Below are 22,632 nucleotides of genomic sequence, written 5' to 3' on the forward strand. Positions count from 1 at the left end.
GTAAATAACTGCTAAAAGCTAAATCTATATAATCCAAAATAAGGCAGATTCCAAAGAATAACTACTAGGAGGCTAGTAAAATACTGTTGTAGGGATGAAAGATGCTGAGAGGACAGGGTTAAGCCAATTCATCAGTCGCAACTCGTTATGATTAACTTTTAGCCAAATCGAAGTCTAGTAACAATACATGGGAGTAAAAGGTCAGCGAGGACAGCCCCCGGCTGAGGCTTAAACCCCGCCCACGTGGAACAGGCTAGCGTAGATTGGCTTAGGGCTCTCTGAAGAGAGATGAGGGCACAGAGCCATGATATCCTAAACTTCTTGACCGGGAATGTCATCTTATTCATCTGTGTATTCCCTTCAGGGCCAGGTAAAATGACAAACATACACAGTGCTTTAAAGATTTTGAAGGAATTAAGTTTAGATACTCTTATAAACATAATTTTGGAATCTTCAATGCATTTTGTACAGAAATAATGATGTAAAATTTCTGGCACCAATAAGTGAATTTAATTAAATAGTGAATTTCATTTCTTTTCCCACACTTGCTTTATATTTCTATGACTCTAGCAGAAGTTTCTAGCATTTACTGGTAAGACTTTCGCATTGATGCCTGACGAGTTTAAAATACTGAAAACTGTAGATCATTTTGGTTCAGGCAGTTGAGTGTACCTTATTTGATCACAGAATTCAATCCATTTTTGCCCACCACATCCCTGTTTCTGTCATTAAATCTTAAATGAACAAATGGTGTAATCAAAAGCAAATTCAATGTCACTTTAGAGAATGTCCAGTACCACTGCCTAGAATACACTGGCCATAGAATAGGGTATTCATAAGTGAATCCTGAGGAGAACCACATCACCAGAATAGAAACATCCTTTTTCCTGCATCCTCACATCAGTGACAGATGACTACTCAGAGGTGACCAGGACACCAGAAAAGGTAGATCTCACTAAGACAACAGTGAGTATGGGAACACATACAAAGGCCCTCTTGGGCACAGGAATCTAACTGGTTTGGTCCCATCCTAAACTCCTGTCTCTGCTGGATTAAAGTGAAAGGAAAACCTTAAAGACCTTCACAGGCCCTTCTGGGTCTGATGGAAAGGGTTATTTATCAGCTAAGGATTGACTGTTCTCTCTTCTGTCCACCAGGACAGCTATCTAGCAGACACCCGCTGGGGCCCTGCATTCTTTCATTTCAGTGCCACAAGCACAAAGAGAGTGCCCTTCAGGCCACTGGGACGCACAGCGAACTGTGATCCCTGTGCCAGGACAGAGTTTACAAGGCGCTCATTCTGCTTTGGTCTTTGTTCCTAGGACCCTGCACATAAAGGTCCTTGCTCAATACTCAATATATTAAGTACAAAGGAAAAAATGTTCCCTATAATCATATATTTTTGGCATATACTCATAATTAAGCTACTGCTGTAGAAAAAATCCTCCTTAAATGATGAGAATCCTGTGTATGGTAAGAAGAAAGGTGGTTACAATACCATATGTGCCAAAATAAGCTTTTTACCAAGTGAGACTTTTTATACATTAAGTATACATGTAAGATTTTTATCAAGATAAACACCTAGGATTTAAAAGTGAGATTTCCAAAAGGATGAGAAGAGTATTATTTTGACTTTGAGACAGAGACTTCTTTAACCCTACTATTTACATAAATCAACTTTAACTTATGCAGAAAAAGAGTGGTCATATTACTGAATTCTAACTCATCTTAAACACCAAAATATTATTCGAGAGGTGACGACAACATTCTGCATCTTGCAGTATAACTAGCAATCTCAATACTTCTATTTTCTTTTGTTTCACAGGGAATGGGGAATGCAGAGAGCTCAAAGACTAGAAACAGAAAGTAAGTTACAGCAACCAAATGCTTCATACAGTCTGTCTGGAGGTGACTTGTAAATTTAAGTATCTAATTATACCCAGAGGAAGTATGTACCAAAGGATAAATTTAATTCAGGTTCACATTGTCTTGTTTAAAACCCTCAGGATTCTATGTGTTTCGCAAATTAAGAGCTTTTTCAGTTTAGAAAAGTAATCCTATCCCCAGCAGAGTACACACCAGCATCTTGTAGGCAAATACACTAATATTTCAGCAGTGAGAGGCATGAATATTCATATTAGTAGGATAAATAAATTCATGTCCGTTCTGGCTAAGTTTTTAGACTTTGAAATTATGTGTAAGCAATTGTGGCCCTGGAATAAAATTAGTATCAGAGATATAAGCAAAAAAAGTTTTATACCCATGATCCTAGATAAACGGGGAGAAGAGGTTCTTTCCTTTGTTGAAGAAAGAAAATGGCCATCAGGGCAAACACATAAGGCGGCAAACCTCCTTCTTCAGGGCGATCTATACTGCAAAGCTACAAATGAGAGAAAAAAAGGATAAGCATTCTTTTGTACCAACCTATCATTTATATATTTTGTTCTAAAACCTTTTATAAAATACCACAGTGACAAAAAATAAAACTTCCATAAACTTTTGGAGCAACCACATATTGTGATGGTGAGTGGCAACTTTAATTTCAAATTTTTAATCTAATATTTGTTATTTCTTTTTTTGACATCCACAGCAAATCCACTCAACTCGATTAAAATGCTTGTTAGTGAAATCAAAATGATGGTTCAATCCCAAGTGCAAGCCAACTGGCTCTGCTCAGTTTAATGGTCCCCTCATCTGAACCTACTGCCGTGAAAATTCATGCTTTGCCCAGAAAGGTGATTGGGGAAAGAATGTAGGCAAACTCATTAGCACCAACAGGAATAACAATTTAAAAAGCATAGCCTACTTAGTGATGAAGTGGGAAGCAGCTTTCAGACGACAGTGTATTGTAATTATCAATTCACCTGGTTAAGCCTGGTGCAATCCTCTGCTTATCCTGGACAGGAGCAATAGGAACTATATATTGTTACTACTGTAACTTTTTTTTTTTTAAGATTTTATTTATTTATTTGTCAGAGAGAGAGAGAGGGAGAGAGTGCATGCATGCAGGCAGGGAAAGCGGCAGGCAGAGAGAGAGGCAGGGGATCCCGATGCAGGGCTCGATCCCAGAACCCTGGGATCATGACCTGAGCTGAAGGCAGACACTTAACCAAGACTGAGCCACCCAGGCGCCCCTGTTACTGACATAATCAGTAAAGCTCTAGCTTTTCTCTCTAAAGTACCTACATAGAATCTCAATTTTATAATCATGATGGGACCTTAAGTTTTAAGGAAATACTAAATGCTCTAATAAATATTGAGAAATATAAGTATGAGAAGAGAGTGGCTTCCATTTTTTGGAGTCTCTGGGTACATGATTAGAAATGGTATCTCTCCGGGCGCCTGGATGGCTCAGTCGGTTAAGCGGCCGCCTTTGGCTCAGGTCATGATCCCGGGGTCCTGGGATTGAGCCCCACGTCTGGCTCCCTGCTCAGTGGAGAGCCTGCTTCTCCCTCTCCCTCTGCCTACTTGTGCTCTCTATCTCTCTGTCAAATAAATAAATAGTTAAAAAAAAAAAAAAAAAGAAATGGTATCTCTCAAACTTTCCTGTGCCTAAGAAGCACACTGGGAAACTAGTTAGAATGTAAATTCTTGGGCCATACCCTACACTTGACCCACAATCTGATTTTTAATAAGCACTATAAGTCATTTTGATCTTTTCAGCAATACTGTAACAGTGAAACAGAAACACTAAATTTTCCTTTCTGCAGATATTAAAATTTCTGTTCCGATACTCAGATGCCTACTCTCTTGTCTATAAATATGCATCCAAACGTTTAAGATTAACCAAGCAAAAAATCAAAGCATGCTTTTATGCGTATGTAGAATGTGCTCACACATTTAAAGAACTCAAACCTACCTTTGCCCAGTACCTAAAGGCAATCACCAAAGGAACCAGCTTTGATTCAAGTTTTCCAAGGGCAGTTAAATGGTTTGTCGTCAAACAAGCATTTTCATTTCCTGCACTCACTTTACAAAGAAGACCACTGGGGGTGGGTGGGTGGGTAAGGGGTGGGGTTGGGAAAGAAAAAGAGAAAGATAAAAAGCATTACACGGGTATCAATAACTAATTTGCACTGATAATATCTTTAAAATGAAAATAAAAAACTCACAAAATCTTTATGGGTCATTTAGGTCATTGCATTAAGAAAAAGATAGGGCAGCTATTCTCTGAGCGAACTTAATTTTTCAGAACTAAAACTCTGTATTTTTATACATTAAAACTATTTCTGGGGGGAAATGAAAATTAGGAAAATACTGTAAAATGGTTCAAATGGGAGTAGGAATTCATCTTTGTAAAAAGTAAAGGAGTGTTTTCCCAAGAGTTGGAGGAATCTGCCTAATGAAGAATCATTACAGCCTACAAACCACCCATGTACTGTGGTGATGGTAATGCTTCCAGATGGAGGGAGACACACATGGGGGAAGTCACACTAATTGTTACTCAGCACTGCTAAAAATGCTGCTAAAAAGGATGGCAAAGTAAGGTGGCTACAGCAAGTAACCCTTCGATAAAGTTGTTTTTTACTGAAATGGAATGGGTCAAAATGCTTACTTCCTCTGCTGTTTCAAATAATTTTATTCTTTTTAAAATAAAACACCTTCTGCTCCTGCATCAAATGCCAAAAGTATAGAGAGAATACTAACAGTGAGCCTGTGAAATTAACCACATAAGGAGCTTGCTCTTCTAGAAATTGGACATTAAGATGTAATCAAGTACGTGTGCTCCTGGCAAGTTTCTATTTAATATACAAACAGCTTAAAGAAACAGAGACCTTTGCTTCTCTCTGCACACCACCACTGGCACCCTAGCGTGGAAGTCTGCATCAACATCAATAAAAAAGTCTGAGGAAAGAAGAAAAAATATTAAGTAGGTTAATTAAACCTCTGTTTAAAAGCAGAACTAGATGAAGTACAAGTTGTGACTTAATCGGTTCAGGCTTTTGAAAGAGGATTACAAAATAAAGCTCTGAGATGACTTGAAAAGGGAAACAGTATTATGTACAACAATCAGGTAATCACAATAATTTAAAACCCTTATTTTGCAAAACTCACATTTGATTAGAAATGACTACATTATTGAATCAGAATATTTAAGTGTTATGTGGATAAGGAAATTAGAAATGTGGATGGGATATATTCAAGAACAAAACTGCTGCAAAAGCTACTAAAATATCTGGGCTCAAAATACATATTGGCTGAAGTAAGAAGAAATGTCTGAATGTTTGATTCAACCCAAACAAGAAGGATGGGAAAGACTAATTCATGGGATGAGACAGTTTAATGAGGCCTATGGAGAGCATAAAAAGTCATCAAGTCCTAAGCCAGATAATACTGTGGACAACTGATAACCTTAACCAGGAGCAAATATTTGGTGATTTATTAATCAGGGTTGGGTCACACCTGTTTATCGTCTGTGAGGTATTAATTTAAACCACAGAATGGTTTTGTCTGGATACTACCCACAGAAATAATTAAAAGACACATGACTTCCTATTTTCAACATTTGACAAATAAGATATATCCAAATTATAGACAAAAGAAAGAAAATTAAGAGCAAAACGTGGAAAGAATTTGGCCTTACCACTGTTCTTCAAGCATTCTTGAACAAGTAAGAGAACATCTGGCTGAGACATCTAGGAAACAAATCAATGAATACATCACTAATCCATAAGCACTGTTGTTTCACTGAGATAATACACGGTCATCTGAAGTTATCCAAACTCCTTTCCAAATTAGAAAGCACACTGCTACCCCAGTAAATAAATTAATCATTATGCCATGTGCACACATCAGTCAGAGACAGAGATGAACGCCAAATGAGGGAAAGTGACCTGTTACACAGTTAACTCCTGATTAATGAATTCCTGAGGTAATCAGCCTCTCTGCAAATCTCCAAGACCCAAAACTGTTCATGTCATCTCTCACTATAAGCCTACCTCAACAGATTGCTTGCTGGTCTCCACTTCAGCCTTGCCTCTCTCCAATCCTTGCTCCATGTAGGAACCACAACCATTTAAGGTCATAAATCAGACCTGGGCCTTAAAACGCTCAATAGCTTCCTACTGCCCTTAGGTCACAGTGAAACTCTTTACCAAGGCCCACAGATCCTGCATGTTGGGTCCTCGGTCCTAATCTTAAGGCTGCTTCTTTCTTTCGGTCCCTCCACCATGGCTATACAATCATCCATTCAGCTCCTGGACTAGGCCAAGCTCCGTAGGGATTTAGGGTGATTGCAAACACTGCTCCCCCTGCCTGAAACACTCACCCTTTGACCTCCTTATTCCTTTTCGTTGTTTAGAGCCTAGAGTCGATGTCATCACTTCAAAGGGGCCTTCATGACTGCTGAATCTACATATCCCCTGTTCTTTTCTGTCACAGAACCTTGTTTCCCCGCATAGCCCTCCTTATAATTAACCATATATATGTAATTACTTATCTCCTCCACTAGGTATGAGTTCCACAAGGGAGGAATCCTACCTGTTTTGTTCTCTGGGATCTAGGATAGTGCCTGGCACACAACGTGGACTCAGTGAGTATTTGCTAAATGAATGACGACACCAAAATAACTGCTATGCTGGTAAATTACTAATCAAAATCGAAGGTTAAAAGACTAGTAAAATCTGTTGGTCAGCTGACCACGTAGCTGTAGCAGTCATGGACGGCAAGGAATGAGAGGCTGTACGACAAACAGCTGGGGGTGGTGTCCAAGAATCTTCTTCATTATTTTTAACTAGCAACCCAGGCAAATGGGCATAACCATCTGCAAACTGGCCTGGGGAACCACCAGCGGATGAACAGATGATCTACTAGAGTGCCTTCCAGATTCAAAATTCTGACTCACTGACATCTTTTTCAATCACATTTAAACCAGAAATCAAGGCTAGGTGTGGTTCTTCAAAAGCATTAATATTTTAACAAAGTAGGTGTATAAAAGTGGAAACTTAGGAGCAAATGGAGCTTTCAGTTCACAAATGTTTCCATGCCCACACTGTTTAAAATCTGAACTCCTTCTCTGACATTGGAAAGTTGACTTTACCAAGATAATTTAATCTTCTCATGTTAACAGAACCTAAAAAGCCCCATTAGAGTCACATAGTTAGAAAACCAGCATTTGAAGTAAATATAAAAGATCTCTAGAGTAAAAGAAGTACAAAAATCTGTACAGTATTAAAAGAAATGCTCTAAAATCGAAGGTTGGCAGAAGAGCATGGAACTGGAAATTTTAGGGGAAAAAGCTGCCACTTATATTATCTTCAAGTATCTAAATATATTCTTATATGGCTCACATCTGAAAAAAAGAATTTCCATACCACTCTGAAAATTCTGACATTTTATTTTGTACTTACAATAGCTGGAAATTGAATGTCGATATTTACATCTGAATTTTTGAAACCCAATCTGCTACAGGATGACCCATATAATCTCAGAGAACAATCTGAAAAAAAAATTAAGTCATAAATAAGGTGAAATTTCTCAAAAGTCATAACAAAACACTGCTATTTAAGAAATGGAACCATCAATTAAAACTATGCATGAAAGTAAGACAGTATTCAAGTCTGGTATAAATAAACAAAAAGGAACGGTTGACTCTTTGCTCTTGTCTTCATTTTATTTTATGTAACAGGGAAGGCTGTGTTGCCTGCAGTTTATGTTAACAGCTACTCTTTCATGCCAATTGTAAAACATGTTTAAAAAAATTCTAAATTATTTTATATTTTGTGCAGAAAATACTATTTGCAAGGATTTTTACAATGTGAAAGTAAAAAACAGATGCCTGACTTTGTCTTATATTTATAAACCTGATAGTATACTAAAGAGTTAATGCAAACATTTCACCTTTTAGAAAACACACACGTAATTTACTATAAAGATCATGTTTCAATAAAATAATCATAAAAATGACCGTCAGCATAAAGTTACTTTTCAGTATGATTATGAACCAAAAAAACCTTAACATAATATGCTCTCTTTAGGAAAACTTTTGAAAAATAATTTTAATATCACTGATATAACTTAAAATACTAGGCAATAAGCAATTCACTCTTCAGAGGAAGGGGTGTGTGTGTGTGTGTGTGTGTGTGTGTGTACTGCCTGTATTTACTTATGGCATTTTTTTCCCCAATGTTTTACTATTACTGTGCCAAAAAGTTATCTCCTTCCTATCAGGGGATTTTGTGGGGTTTTTTTTAGGTTTGTTAAGTCAAGTGATTTCTTAGAGTTTTAACAGTTTTCTGTGACAAAGTACATTAAATTTTATAATGGAAATCTATAGCAAAAATCATTGACATTACAAATGCCTTTCTGGGAACTTGTCTATAACACAAAGGATGAGCGCTACAGATATAATGAAATGAACCGATTCTTGCTCTTTATTTTTATGAAAGTATACACAAGTATGAATGATATGCTATATGAATGCTTTTTCAGTAGAACAAATAGTTCTATGGGTGATACGGTGATAACCTTTGAATAGTGATTCCAATCCTAACTGTGGGTTAGAATCACTTGTGGAGCTTTCTAAAAAAAAGTTTTCTGTGGCTCCACAGACATAACCTGGAAAATTAATCAACAGTACACAAAATCTATTACAAAATAGGTTCAGAGCTCATTTTAGATGTTGCAATTCTTTTTAAAAGTGGTTAAACAGAACCTTTTTCGGACACAGATAACCTGAGAATGACTTGAGTATACTTTTTATTTTAACTCAAAATGTTGCATCAATTCGAACAGGTAGGAAGGTAAACAGGTAGATACACAAGAATCCCACAGTGCCCCCATAATCTGGAACATTTAATTTAAAGTACATGTGTAAAAGGAAATTCATAATGAAGACAGGCTTAATGACAGTGCATGTAAAAGTCTTTGTTACCTTGGGGGAAAGCCAGAAGAAACAAAAACACACAAAAAATTAAGAGCTTCAGGACATGGTAACTCAATTTCTATTAGATGAAAATTATTACGGGTCGGAAAAATGCATGAGGCACTTTTAGGTAGCTAAATAGAAAAACAAATCTAGAAAATACCTGGTAACTTGTGTTGGAACACATTTTCCATGATACGTTTAATTTCTAGTCTCTGTTCCAAGTTCTCATTGTGTAAGCCAAACTCCTGTACCACTCTGTCAATGGCAATACCAATTGCATTTATCTGGGAGGGTGTAGGCAGGGGTAACGTAGTAAGCAACTCTTCCTCTTGCTTCTCCTTTTAAGATCAATATTGAGATTAAAAATGACTCACACAGTTTTTACCTTCTACCATTCCCTGAGACAACATCCTGTAGAATATTCTGGAATATTTTTCTTAGCTCTCCCTCTCACCTTAGCTGTGTTAGTCTTCAGTTCATCAAACACATACACTTCTTTATGCACATAAAGTGATAAAAGAAGGAAGGCAAAAATAAGGAAAAAGTGCAGGGAAAGAACATTAAAAGCAGCAATGACAAATTATTTGCTTTATTATTACTGGCATAAGGGCATATACCGAGATCCTATCAATGACTTCCCTCATCCTGATCCTGTTCTTAATGAAATTCACAAGACTGCCGAGCAAAACATATCTTACCAATGTAAAGTATTTTGGCTAAAATAAATTCAGTAATATAAGTAGTGAAGTTATTAATATCCTAGCCTTAAAGAGAGGAAAGTTGCAAAGGTGACAAGTAAAAAGAACTGACAAACATATTTGTTTGGGTTACATTAAACTTACCTTAATGTTCTTCTTGTGCCTCTTCTCTTTGATATGCTTATGGGCAAATGCAATGGATTCAATTAAAACATCACAAAGTTTGCAGGTGTACTTAGCTGTAGGGTAGTTTCTTGGTCGCTATAATTTAAAGAGATTTAGAGAAACATATATACTCATCTTCCAAAACATAGGCAAACAAAAGTTAGCCAGAAATGATTTCCCCGTCACTTTAAAAACTGTTAATATATTATTGTCACTCTTTACCACTATTCTAATAGTCATTTTTTGGAAGTGATTCTATTAAATCAAATTGAGTTATCACTTTTAACTCACAGTGCTTAAATGCTAATAACTGTAGTAGGGTACCTAACTCATCAAAGCACATGTTCCAATTACTAGCATAGTTTAAACCAAGACAAGGATTTTAAGTAACAAATAAAAGACGTTACCCTTTTTAGCCTGTCAATGAAGTCTCTTTTTAATCGCTCCTCTGCCTGCTGTAAGCCCAGGAGCTCCTTCGTTGAAAGCACAGACTCGTCAATCACGGGGCCTTCCAAGTCTCCGTCCTGCTCATTTTCCTCATTTCTAGTCCTACGTGGCTTCCGAGGTCTGGACCTCTGCTTCTTGTTTTCTTAAGTTAGGGGGAAAATATTATTGGCAATATTGAGTAATACCGCTCTGACAAAAAAGCAGACCGTACATATTTATTCATACATATTAACTAAATAATGTGATTATCTGAATGACATCTGAGCACAGCAAAAGGAAAGCTCTTCCATGGATAAAACACGCGAATACTCATTCACCACCTCATCTGGATACACCAGCCCATAGAAATCATCTTTTAGGAACACTGGAAAAGAATTTGCTTCAACCATACAATGTGATTTTATCATTTCTTCCAAGTATACTCCTGAACATACTCAGCAAGTTAAAATTATACTCTGAAGGCAAGTATACCTGTAATTCTAATACACCTAATTTATTATAATATACAATACAAATATATTGAATATATTCTAGTATATCTGTTATTCTAATGAAAACTATCCACATTTCCTTTCATTTTTGTAAGTGAACAATCTCAACAGAGGAAAGATGGACAATATGATCTCCAAAGAACTCAGAAATCAACTACATTCTTTTGTGGAATGAAAATCCATCATTTAGTTGTAAATTTAGCTTTCATGTAATTGGGCCTTCTCCCCACACGGATACAAGAAGTCCAAGCCAAAATTTTATTTACTGAGGACAACTAGTTCCAATCTTATCTTTACTTTCATTTTAACTTCTTTGGACAGTCTGTACACTAAGCACTTCCAAAGAAAAAAGGCCATTATTTGAAATGAAAGTTTTCTACTAGTATAGACTAATTCATTTAAACTCTGCTGTTAGTTCTACAATCTTTATAACTAATAAATGAATCTGTTCCCTTTTTTAAATTTACAACTTTTCTACCTGTGAAACTGAAGATGACTGTGGAATTGATCTATAAAAAAATTGTTTTAAATAGCTTTGATAACGTCTCTCAAGCTCTGAAAATAAATTTATCATCAATACATATGATTAAAATAAAAGCTAATTTCCCCAATTAAAATTGTGATAAATGGTTTGAATAATGTTTAAATGGCTGATCAAAAATTAGTCTTTCAAAATATAAACCTACTGAAAAGCTCTGCATGAGGCAATTCCTATGTCAAGTTTTCAGTGGAACTCATTTCTTGTATAGCAGTTACAATGAATCAGTTGGCTGAAAAAACTTCTGAGTCAGAAAAGGGAGGTATAGGATCTCTAATTTGCAAAAAGCTGTTGTCAACAGCTCTAAAGGAAAAGTAGCAAGCACTGTGCTCAAAGTACCATAAGATGAATGCATAATGAAATTCTATAAATAGCTTCTATAATATAGTAAGTGGCAATTGAAAGAAATTAATTAGGACAAATAGTTTTGTTTTTTTTAAATCCATCAAAATGGACCAAACAAATAAAATACTAAAAGGGAAGTAGTCATTTGCAGAGAAAAACTAGTCTACTTTTAATACTTGCTTTTTAACACTCCCCTACTCCCAATTATCACCATCTTTTGAGGACTGTGCTCTCCATCTGCATCAACTTCTCAGATAAGCACTTCTTTTAACTTAGAGGTGTGTGTTCTCATTTGTGTATCCTTACGAACTCTACTCTAAATAATTACATCTAATTTCAGTGTTCATAACAAGTTTCTTACTTTGGCAAACACTCATTAGAGATTTACACCAATATGTGCAATATCCATTAGAAAAGTCCGTATTAGTTCACAAACCAGTGACTGGTATGGAACCAAATCCTTTTTAACTTCTCCCTCAAATCCCAAAGGCTTTTCACTTAACTGAATTTGCTGTCATCTTCTGGAATGACAATTTCCCTCCAAAGAGCCCATTAACTCCTTGTGTTTTCTTTTTAGAGATTTTATTTTTAGGTAATCTCTACACCCAACGTGGGGCTCAAACTCACAACCCTGGTATCAAGGGTTGCAGGCTCCAGCCGAGCCAGCCAGGTGGCCCACTCCTCACTGTTTTTATACAGAGAAGTGGATGGCTGCAGAAATTCTGTCTGATGACGATGATGACGACGACAGCAACTATCATTACTGAGTATTTTTTATGTAACAGATGCAATGCAAACACTTTATGTGCACTGCCTCATTTAATCCCTGTAGTGATCCTGTCATAGATGCTGATATTATCCCCATGATACAGATGGGGAAAATGCTGGCCCAAGAAAATAACTTGTTCGGGGACAAATGACTAAGTGAAAGTAATGGGATTTAAAATAAAGATTAAAACATGGATGGAATTCTGAAATTCAGCCTTTTATCTAACAATATGAGAACTGCAAAGAACTTACTGAAATCCCCCCTTGTAGCATATCCATTCACATCTAGACTAGACCAATAACCGACAAGACAGTATCACCTTCTGAAGTGAGTTTCACAGGACTGCATGGTAAAAACAGTCAAATAAAATCTCACTGAAGGGAATCTTGAAAGATAAAGCTGGGTATTGCTAAAAAGTTCCCACAATTATGTAGAGGAAGACTACCTGGCTCATTGCAGGTGTCTTGTAACATGAATTCTCTATATACAGTATTCCAAGTCTCCCATATTTTATTTGCATATGGCCCATTATTCCATTCACAAAGGACATGTGTATATGAGTGGATATTTTCCAGCTAAGATCACTAATGGCATTGTCCCAAATACATTAAATTGGCAATCTAGGATATCTGAGGGATGAAGTACAGGGCGGTAACGTAGAACTGAAAAATAGAAAATAAGTATTAAAAAACAAAGCAACTCTTAAGATAATTTTTACTGTCTTCTCACATCATTTAATGAGACCCTTCCTTAATAAGACAGAATTCTGATTCAAGGAAAATTTCAGTCCCTTTAATGAGACCCTTTTAGAATCCTGAGTGCAGTGCAAAGTTTATACTTCAAACTGAATTTCTCTCTACAGCAAGTAATTTCATACCAAAGCTTAATATTTTTCTTATGAAGATGTTCAAGGGCTAGAAGCTGAACCGTCCTTCATCTAGCAATTGTGAAAGCGCACACCTATTCTTCATATAGAGAGAACATGGGGGTTTGGGGATTGTCTTCAATTAAAAGGACAGCAAAAAAATGTATGTACTTCTGTTCAAAACCACTTAAAAGTAACTTTTTGAGTTGCTTTTCAGACCAAACAAGAATACATATACAAGAAATTTTTAGTCTGTTAACAGTCCCTACTAATGTCTGTCTGGTTGCAAACTTTTATTCTATAAATCGGTTTTTATAATGCTACTTGAGACCAACTTTTTCTTTTAAAAAACTACTGGTAACGGCGTTAGGATGTCCATGTCCTATCTGGATACAGTAATACAGAAATACTTAAATATATACAGACTTTTAAAAAGAAAAACACCAACCAAAAACCGAGAAATTACCAATATGTGTTCGGTTTCCCTCTGTCAGATTCAAGGTCCAGTGAGGCTGAGTAAATGGCCAAAGCAGCACAGCACTCAATTTCAGTTCCACTTCCTCATCCACCACCCCGCTAAAATAAATTTAACCTCATCAGGCCACAGCTGCCTGCTGTGAAAAACTGTGATTGTACCCTGATGTATCATGACAGAGCACTAGATCAGACAATTCCTTCAATTTCATTCTAGCTTAAAGATTTACGCAGCCAAGATTTTCTCTCTCCTGGGATTCCTTTATAACACCTCATTCTATTTCTGCTATTTGATACAAGGCATATTCTCTTGCTTTTCCTACCTTCAGAAATATAAAACAGAACTTTTCTCTCATTTAATACTATCATAAGACCCCCTAGAGATAACAAATGACGTTTTCTCTGTTAAATATTCTAAATGTCCAGATCATAAGTTCCAATGCCTTACCAGTAACATGTATAGACATAAACTGGTCACTGTGAGATAACACATAAGGGCTTCTGGATAGCTAGGAGAGTGCCAACGTTGCCTAGATGCATTTAAATTTAAAAAAACTTAAAAGTCCTGACCAATTTGCCCCCCATTCCATATGGTCACTAAAAAAAGGCTTATAGCTGGGCACCTGGGTGGCTCAGTCAGTTAGGAAGCTGCTGCCTTTGGCTCAGGTCATGATCCCAGGGTCCTGGGATCGAGTCCTGCATAGAGCTTCTAGCTCAGTGGGGAGCCTGTTTCTGTCTCTCCCACTCCCTGTGTGTGTGCTCCTGTGCACTTTCTTTCTCGATTTCACTCTCTCAAATAAATACATAAAATCTTAAAGAAAAAAAAGGTTACAGCCAATATATTTAAAAGCCCATTTTTCCAAGCATAATTTACATTTTCAGACTAAGTATTGTTTTACTTTTTCCTTCATATTTATGAGTTTATTTCATTTCAGTTATTACTGTCCATAATTTTCCTGTTTATAGAAATCATTGCTACATGAACAAAATCTATTCACCTTTTAGAAAAACGTATAATCTCTTTGAGGCAATTATCATCAACAGAGGGCACTTAGAAATGAGTTTTGGTGCTACAGAAACTAAAAGGCAAAACTTTTATCTGTAATGTGTCCCAGCCTGTTTGCCATGGTCACTTCTAAGGAAAAAAAATAAAAATCTTGGACTATCCTCTTCTGGAGATTGATGCTCTATCCAAAAGACATATAACCCTCTGTTACAGGAAATATATACAGTCTATATTGCGTACTTACATTGAATACGAGTTTTTTTTAGCCTTATATTCTGTCATTTATATTATGGACACATTCGCTATTCAAATACAAAATTACAATACATAATTTAGAAAATACATACACACCACTCAGAAAATATGATATAGTCCCCAGGGTGATAGTCGCCCTCTTCTGTAAAAGGCATCAACGGGAAATATGTTTACTGAAGTAAAATGAGCCTCATAGCAAAGTGAACTTTTAAAGTGACCAGTACATGCAATATGTTGAAGTTGCCCAAATACCATGATTACAATTTTTAAAGTATTCACATTAAATAAGCAGGAACTATGAAAAATCGGAACTGCATTGCTGAAAATAATAAATCTCATTTGGATGAAAAAGACATTGCGACTTTGGGGTTGTAACTTGACAAGTTGGAACACATTACCAGGGCTTCCTGCTTCCATTTCTGACATGGTTTCTAGGCTTGTCAAGTCTTTATGAAGTAGTCGTCTTACAGTTCTGCAGCCTCTTCCATCTGGCCACCTATATCCATCCTCACTTTCCTGAAAGGAGTCTTTTCTTGGTCGGTTTATAACAGGAATTCTAGGTCCAGGTTTAAAATCCCTCCAACTGTCTGAATTACCAGCAAGTTCATCAGAGAGCCATCTCTTACTCTGATCTTTGTGGTTGTCATTTATCCAAGCAGGTTGACTGTAAATTGGGTTTTTAAATGCATAGGGATTGTTGGAAACAGCATATGGTCCTTTTCTGGGGGTATTCCCATAGTTCCCTGGTGTTATTTTTTTTTTTGGAAGGCCTTTTTCCATTTTACTGCTATGGCCTTTAGCATAATCATCCATTATTAAATAATCTTGTTGGGGATGACCCCTTCTGAAATCCTCATCATCTATAGTCCCTCGGTCTTTAGCACGTTTCACAAAATAAGGTTTTGCTGCATCTCCCATGGTCTTTGACTTCAATTTTCTTACTCTGCACCTGAAAGAAGGCATTTTGGGAAATCATCAAACTATAACAAGATATCATACCAAGCATATGAAATACCACACGTTTATTGTACAGATGCTCAAAAGCCTATACAAACTCTTCTTTTCCTAATTTCCATCACATTCAAATAATCACCGCATTACACTAGAAGTTGGGAGGCTTGAATCCTGTAATATTCTTCACGAAAATTAGTACTTACTGTTTAACATGAAGATTACATCTGTGACTAAGGGAAGCTCCCTACAGTCTCGAGAACTGCAGTATTAAAAAATGTTACTCGTTACCAAGTTGGTTGGCTTTACCTATAAAACAAAAGCGCTTCTCCAAAAAACCAAACCAAACCCTCATTCCCAAGCCTACATTGTTAGAAAACTCCGGAAAGAGTCTTTAAAAAAAAAAGTTGGCAATTACTTTTAAGTGTTATACAAAGTAACCGAAACTTTCTGTGAAAGTAGCTCTAATCCACTTTTCTGTCCCTTCTCGGTCCTTCAGGGAAGGGCCTCGGCTGCCCCTCACCACCACTATTCAGAACCTCGGGCTTCGGTCGCTTGGGCAGGGGAGGGTCTCGCTCCCCACCAAGGCTCCCCTCATCAAAGGGGCTAGGTTTTTGACCAAGAGACAATTCCAGCTAACGTCCCCGGTCCTCATTCTCTAACCCCAAACAAGTTTGGTTTTGTCACGGACAGCATTTCTCCCTCTTCGACCCCCGTTTGATCGCCCCACCCTCGATCTGCCTCAGTTTCCACCCTTCGGGGCAGGAGACAGAGAAAGAGGAGGCGTCCCCGCACTCCTGGCCACGAAGCCACCTCGGGGACCAGGAAGCAGGAAGTGACCTGCTTCCTCGATGGGGTTCCGGGGTCCCCCCGGCCGGCCAGGGGGCCGGGGCCGAATGCCTCCACCCAGGTCCCTTCTTCTCCGGCGCCGACAGGGTCTGACACAAAGTGAAGATGCGGACTCGAACCCGAGAGCTCAGTCCCCGCCGGCCTGGGGGTTCCCAGGTCCTCGCAAGTGGGGCGAGGAGGCCGGCAGGGGATGGAGCCAGCGTTTCTCTCGGGCCGGGCCCGCCCTCTACTCCGGAGACCAGGGAACCCACCGGAGAACCACCCCGGAGGCTAGTCTGGGAGGGACGCGGGGAGAGGGCGCCCCGCAGCACTCACCACCTCCGCCGCGGTCCCCCGCCTCTTCCTGTCCCGGCCGGGCTCCCTCTCCGTGTTTTCCTTCGGCCCCACTTCCGGCGCTCAGCGCTGTCTCATTGTGCGCGATTCGAAGCCGGCAGTGCCCCCACCCGAGCGCTCCGCTGCGCACGCCGGAAACGCGCCCCGCCCACCGCCCCGCCCCGCCCCGCCCCGCCCCGCCTGCTTCCGCCGCCGCTGTCGTGCGCGCCCTCCGGGGCTTGGAACGCAGGTCGGCCAGGAGTATTACCGCTCCGTCCCTCCTCTCCTGGCCTGGGCGGGCCTCACCGACGCCGCCAGTCTCCTAGGCCTTAAAAGCACCGCGGAGGCACACCTGGAACTCGCGAACAAACACCTCAGGGTTCCCTTTCTTTTCTTCTTTTGACCTTCCTAGCTGTCATGTTCTAAATGCTTTGAAAGCTTCCAGCAACTAATAAAATCAGGGAGCGTTGAGAAAGTGTGACGGTTTTGCTTTCTCTGCTTTTTAAGAGCATTAAATTTAAATCCATGAGATGCCGTGGAGCATTGGTCCTTAATGGACACATACACACTGGATATTGCCAGGTACTGTTCAGAGGGCTTTACAAATATTAACTAATCCTCATAACAAATCCTCTAGGAAAATATCATTATACCCGTTTTAAAGATGGGGAAGTAGCATTTATGGTAAAGTAAGTGGCACTGCTGGAAACCAAACTTTAATGAGGCAGAGTCCATTATTAATTACTATCTATACTAAGGTGATTTAAAACACACTGGTACAACTTTTTTATAATGCCTTATCTAGATGCTTTGGTTCTGAACAGACAGTAGAATCAAGCCAATAATCTGTCCGACAGGCAGACAATGGCCTTTAATAGGCTCCAAAGGGAGTGTGGTGATACATGAATACATTTATTATGGGACAGTAGCGCTACCACACCCAGCCGAGTAATTCTTATACAAAAGAACTGGTTGAGGAAAAGTCTGCCTCAACTCAATCCAGAGTTCTACAGGATCAGTGGAGGATACATCTTTTTGAGTTTAAAATATTTTTTATTTGCATTCTCTTAAATGTGTTTGTTCCCCAATGCCTAACTCCCATTCTAAATTTGCCTTTAAAATTCATGTTGAGGGTAAATGAGGGTCTCTCAAATGAGATGCAATACTAATCAAAAGATGTTGACAGATAATACAGCTCTTTTTGTCCATATAATACTACAGTGGGAATTTAAATTGATCCTTAAAATCCAGTTTTAAAAGTTGGTTTGATTTTTCTTTGGAGGGAATACTGAGTTTCTCAGAACTTTTGTGATGATTGTTTCATGGTCTAGACATATTTCTAACAACATGAAGCAGAAATTTGTACTCCCATCTGCTTCCAGGGACATTAACCCTGCTCCATGTGTTACATTGTATCTTCTATCTTCAGCCACACTTTGACATTGTGATACATCTTGACAAGTCAATCTTTAACATACCCAGTGCCACTGTTCTTGTTCTTTGTAGGGCCATGGAGTCAGAAGCTGAGGAGTTGTATTCACAGCTTTGTCAACCCATTTTTTTCCTAATGTGTTTTATGTACTTTGGTTAAGGGAATTGTGTTGGCTCCTTCAAATATGTCTGGAATCCAAAGTTGTCTCACCATCTCTGCTGCTTCCACCTGCCAGTCACCACCATTGCTTCACTGTATTGCTGCGATCATCAGTTTTCACTTGTGTCCTCCTTTATCTATACACGATAGCCAGGAAAGTAATGTTAAAATCTGAGCCAGATTATGATTTCCCCCTCAAGATCCCTCAGTGGCTCCCCATTCCTGTGGAAGTAAAAGCCAAAGTCCATACAATGACTACAAAGCCTCTCCCTTTACTTTTGATCTCACCCCTAATTCCTCTGACCCCTTCATTCACTCTGCCCTAGCCACACTACCTTCTTGCAATTCCTTCATCACACCAGGAAAGCTCTTGCCTCAGGACTTAGCACTGGCTGTTCCCTTAGTCTAGAATGCTTTTCCTCTCTTTGGTGTCTGTATTGCTCACACCCTCATCTCCTTAGTATTGTCTCTCAAAGGTCATTTCTCAATAAGGCCTACTTGACTATTTAAGTTGCTATTCACCACCCTCTCCACTGCCTTCCCAACTCCCCTCACCTCACCTATTGCTTTTTTAAGTTTTTTTCTTTTTTTTTTTTTTTTTTAAGGTATGCTCCATGCCCAGCATGGGGCTTGAACTCACCAACCTGAGATTAAGACCTGAGCTGAGATCAAGAGTCGGATGCCTTTAAAAAAAAAAAAAAGAGCCACCTGGGTGGCTCAGTTGGGTTAAGCATCTGCCTTTGGCTCAACCACGATCACAGGGTCTTGGGATGGAGTCCCGCATCAGGGTCCTTGCTCAGCAGGGAGCCTGCCTCTCCCTCTGCCTGCAGCTCACCCTGCTTGTGCTCTATTCTCTCTCCAAATAAATGAATTCTTTAAAAAAAAAAAAAGAGCTGGATGTTTAACCAAGTGATCCACCCAGGCGCTCCTCTATTGCTTTTTCTTGTAGCACTTACATACACCTTGTCACCTGCCTTGTCATTTAATTATTTATCATGGTTATTTGTTTCTTGTCTGTCTCCCTCTGCTAGAATATAAGTTCGACAAAGGCAAAGACAACTGTTCTGTTTAGCAGTATGTCCTCTAGAGCCTAGACCAATTGCCTGACTCATAGCAGACTCTCTGGAACTATTTGTGGAATGAATGAAAGATACAGGACCAGCCTGGCTCTACAGCAATGCTTCTTCATGAACATTTGATTCCCCTCTCTTCTTGAGGTTTATCAGTTCTCTTACAAAGGTCTGATATTACAGTGGGATTGACAATGAACTCAGAAACTTTAAAATATTCTACCCCTCCCTCACCATCTGCCTAAAATCTTTAATATCTTCATAATGCCTTTCTCTTTCTTTTCTTTCTTTTCTTTTTTTTTTCAAATTTCTCAGAAAATTATGTTAGACTACTTCTTGAATCAGGATGCATGCAGCTTTGAGTTTGGTGCAAAACCTAATTTAAACTGTAACTGGGGCACAGGGAAGTGAGAGCACCTGCCCCGGGGTCCCAAGCAGACCAGGTTCGGTCACTGGCCGCTGACCAAATCCGAAGGCAGAGAGATGAGGGGTGGTGAAAGAGGAAAGGAATTTATTTCAGTGAGGCCAATACTGGGAAGAAAGCAGGCTAGTGTCTCAAAGACTGTTTCCAAAGTGCTGAAAATACTTCTAGGTTTATATAAGGAGAACAAGGGACAAAGGTGGGTGGGTACGTGCAGGTAGGCAGTAAAGGTCAGGTAGATCCTTGTCTTGGAGTCAATCACACAGGTCTTGCTGGCTCAGGGCGCTAGTTATTGCTTGAGAGGGTAGTTTTGGTTCCCATCATGGGATGCTTCGCCTGCAGGGTCTTTTGCCTGAGTTAAGAGATAAACTGGAAAGAATTTAATGAGGAAGTACAGACTGAGGTCAAAATGGAGGTAGTTGATGTCATCTCTCAAAACTGGCTTACACAATGAGGATATTTATTGGCTCACAAAACTGGGAGTTCAGAGGGGCGTCCTAAGCTTCAATGTCAGCTTTATCGAGTGGTTATACCCTTCTGTGTATATGGACCTTATCTTCACGTACAGGGGAGGGCATAACCCAGAGTATCACAATGGCATTGGCAGCTCCCGACTTTACATCTGTCCACTCCTATATCCAGAAAGAGAGAAGGTGGCTTCTGGAAGCCAGGACCAACCTTCCAAGAAACTTGCAAGCTTGAACCAATCCCTGGTAAGGGGGATGCCATAACCCTTAGACCAGTGTTTCTCTACTAGAGGACTATTGGCATTTTGGGTTGGATAGTTCTCTGTTGTGGAAGGCTGTCCTGTGCGAGGCAGGATGTTTTGCAATGTCCTTGGCCTCTACCGAGTAGATGACTTCCCCCTTGCTGTGACAATACAAAATAATCCCCAGGCGTTGCCAGACATCCCTGGGGTGCAATATCACCTCCAGTTGGGAACCGAGTTGTAGAGCCTCAGGCTCACCGTTGGAGTGAGGGGATGGTGTCAACTTGCTTTGGGGCACTCGCATTGCTTGAGGGAGGATGGGATAATGGATAAAATCTGGGTCCTGTTAGGAAAGAGAAGGGTGAGAATGGATGGCAGCCAGCACTGTCTGTGTCACCTCTATTAAACAAATTCACCTCCAGACTTTGCAACAAACTTTGGCTTTCCTGGAAATTACGGTATGAATGGGAAAATCAAAAAACGCGTTTAGAATTTTGATGTTCGATCAGAGAAGAACTTCCAGTCAGATATCAATCTTTTTAGAATATCAGAGGAGACAGATACTTCTTTCTCTGCTCCATGGAAGGCAAAGGACAGAGGAGAATTAGGGGGGACAACATTCAGGGGGCCTTTGGGGGGCTTTCTTTGTACAGTTTTTTCGAAGACCTTCCTCCAAGTCTGGCTTAGACTGACTTTTCTAATTTCTGTGGCTTGAGGAATTGCCAAGGGCTAACAGAATCTCCTGCTTCTGCCTGCCAAAGAGTCTTCATTGAAATTACTCCGGGACCTTATATTTACAACCTAAGATGTGTTGCGTAAAGTAAAAGAAGTTTATTTCCAGTGCATGTTTTCAAATCTCAGGAAAGTCAGGAAGCCATTGACCTCAAATAATTAAAACCTAGACCTTGTTTTTCCAGAATTAGCCATATATTTATGGTCATTCATTCATTTCATTTTTTCAAGAAATGTCGAGTGCCTGATATGGGCCTGATGAGTGAGAGAAAACAGACATAGTCCAAGATATTGAAGTATTAAAAAATATGGTGATGGACAGATCTGTACTTCTGAAACAAATAACGCAACATATTTTAAGAAAAAAGAAAAAGAAGAAGATAGCAGGAGAGGAAGAATGAAGGGGAGTAAGTCAGAGGGGGAGACGAACCATGAGAGACGATGGACTCTGAAAAACAAACTGAGGGTTCCAGAGGGGAGGAGGGTAGGGGGATGGGTTAGCCTGGTGATGGGTATTAAAGAGGGCACATTCTGCATGGAGCACTGGGTGTTATGAACAAACAATGAATCATGGAACACTACATTAAAAACAAATGATGTAATATATGGTGATTAACATAACAATAAAAAAATTAAAAAAAATATGGTGATGGTGACAAATGCCCTGAAATTGAAAATTCGACTTTGAATGTACTACTCCCCCCCACCCCCCACAATTGATCTAATCTTACTCTGGGGCTCTACGCTCCTGGGAACAATGGAGGAAAAAAGTTTAACTTGCCAGTAAACATATCTCAGTCTTTGGATTTATTTTTTTTTATTTTTTTAAAGATTTTATTTATTTATTCATGAGAGACAGAGGGAGGGAGAGAGAGGGAGAGAGAGAGAAGCAGAGGGAGAAGCAGGCTCCCAAGGAGCAGGGAGCCCAATGCGGGACTTGATCCCAGGACCCTGGGATCATGACCTGAGCCGAAGGCAGACGCTTAACCATGTGAGCCACCCAGGCGCCCTCAGTCTTTGGATTTAAATCATATCTTTTATGGTTTGGTCTCTTGGATATGTGCCCCATTGTTCAGAT

General features: G+C 39.3%; 1 protein-coding gene across 7 annotated transcripts in view; it reads right to left on the minus strand.

The window, feature by feature from the left end:
* Positions 1-17,179, minus strand: part of TUT7 (terminal uridylyl transferase 7) — a 65,767-nt gene extending 48,588 nt beyond the window's left edge. For 4 of the 7 annotated variants that reach the window (XR_003204388.2, XM_073880682.1, XM_073880683.1 and 1 more), the window contains exons 1-10: positions 17,035-17,179; positions 15,318-15,868; positions 10,137-10,318; positions 9,709-9,825; positions 9,027-9,204; positions 7,350-7,438; positions 5,585-5,636; positions 4,776-4,845; positions 3,860-3,986; positions 2,261-2,380 (exon numbers count right to left, since the gene is read on the minus strand). Coding sequence is in view for 6 of the 7 variants with exons in the window: in XM_073880682.1 (XP_073736783.1) it covers positions 2,261-2,380; positions 3,860-3,986; positions 4,776-4,845; positions 5,585-5,636; positions 7,350-7,438; positions 9,027-9,204; positions 9,709-9,825; positions 10,137-10,318; positions 15,318-15,837 (1,455 nt within the window). In the remaining variant the exon portion in view is untranslated. Of the gene's footprint in view, positions 1-2,260; positions 2,381-3,859; positions 3,987-4,775; positions 4,846-5,584; positions 5,637-7,349; positions 7,439-9,026; positions 9,205-9,708; positions 9,826-10,136; positions 10,319-12,764; positions 12,982-15,317; positions 15,869-16,076; positions 16,682-16,970; positions 16,994-17,034 lie in introns of those variants that run through there. The other 3 variants (XM_025851708.1, XM_025851707.2, XM_025851711.2) reach the window with 3 other exon arrangements.
* Positions 17,180-22,632: the final 5,453 nt, after the last annotated feature.

The sequence above is a fragment of the Callorhinus ursinus genome, unplaced genomic scaffold (genome assembly GCF_003265705.2).
Source record: "Callorhinus ursinus isolate GAN/ISIS: 27379988/994484 unplaced genomic scaffold, GSC_fseal_2.0 scaffold39, whole genome shotgun sequence".
Classification (NCBI taxonomy): Eukaryota; Metazoa; Chordata; class Mammalia; order Carnivora; family Otariidae; genus Callorhinus; species Callorhinus ursinus.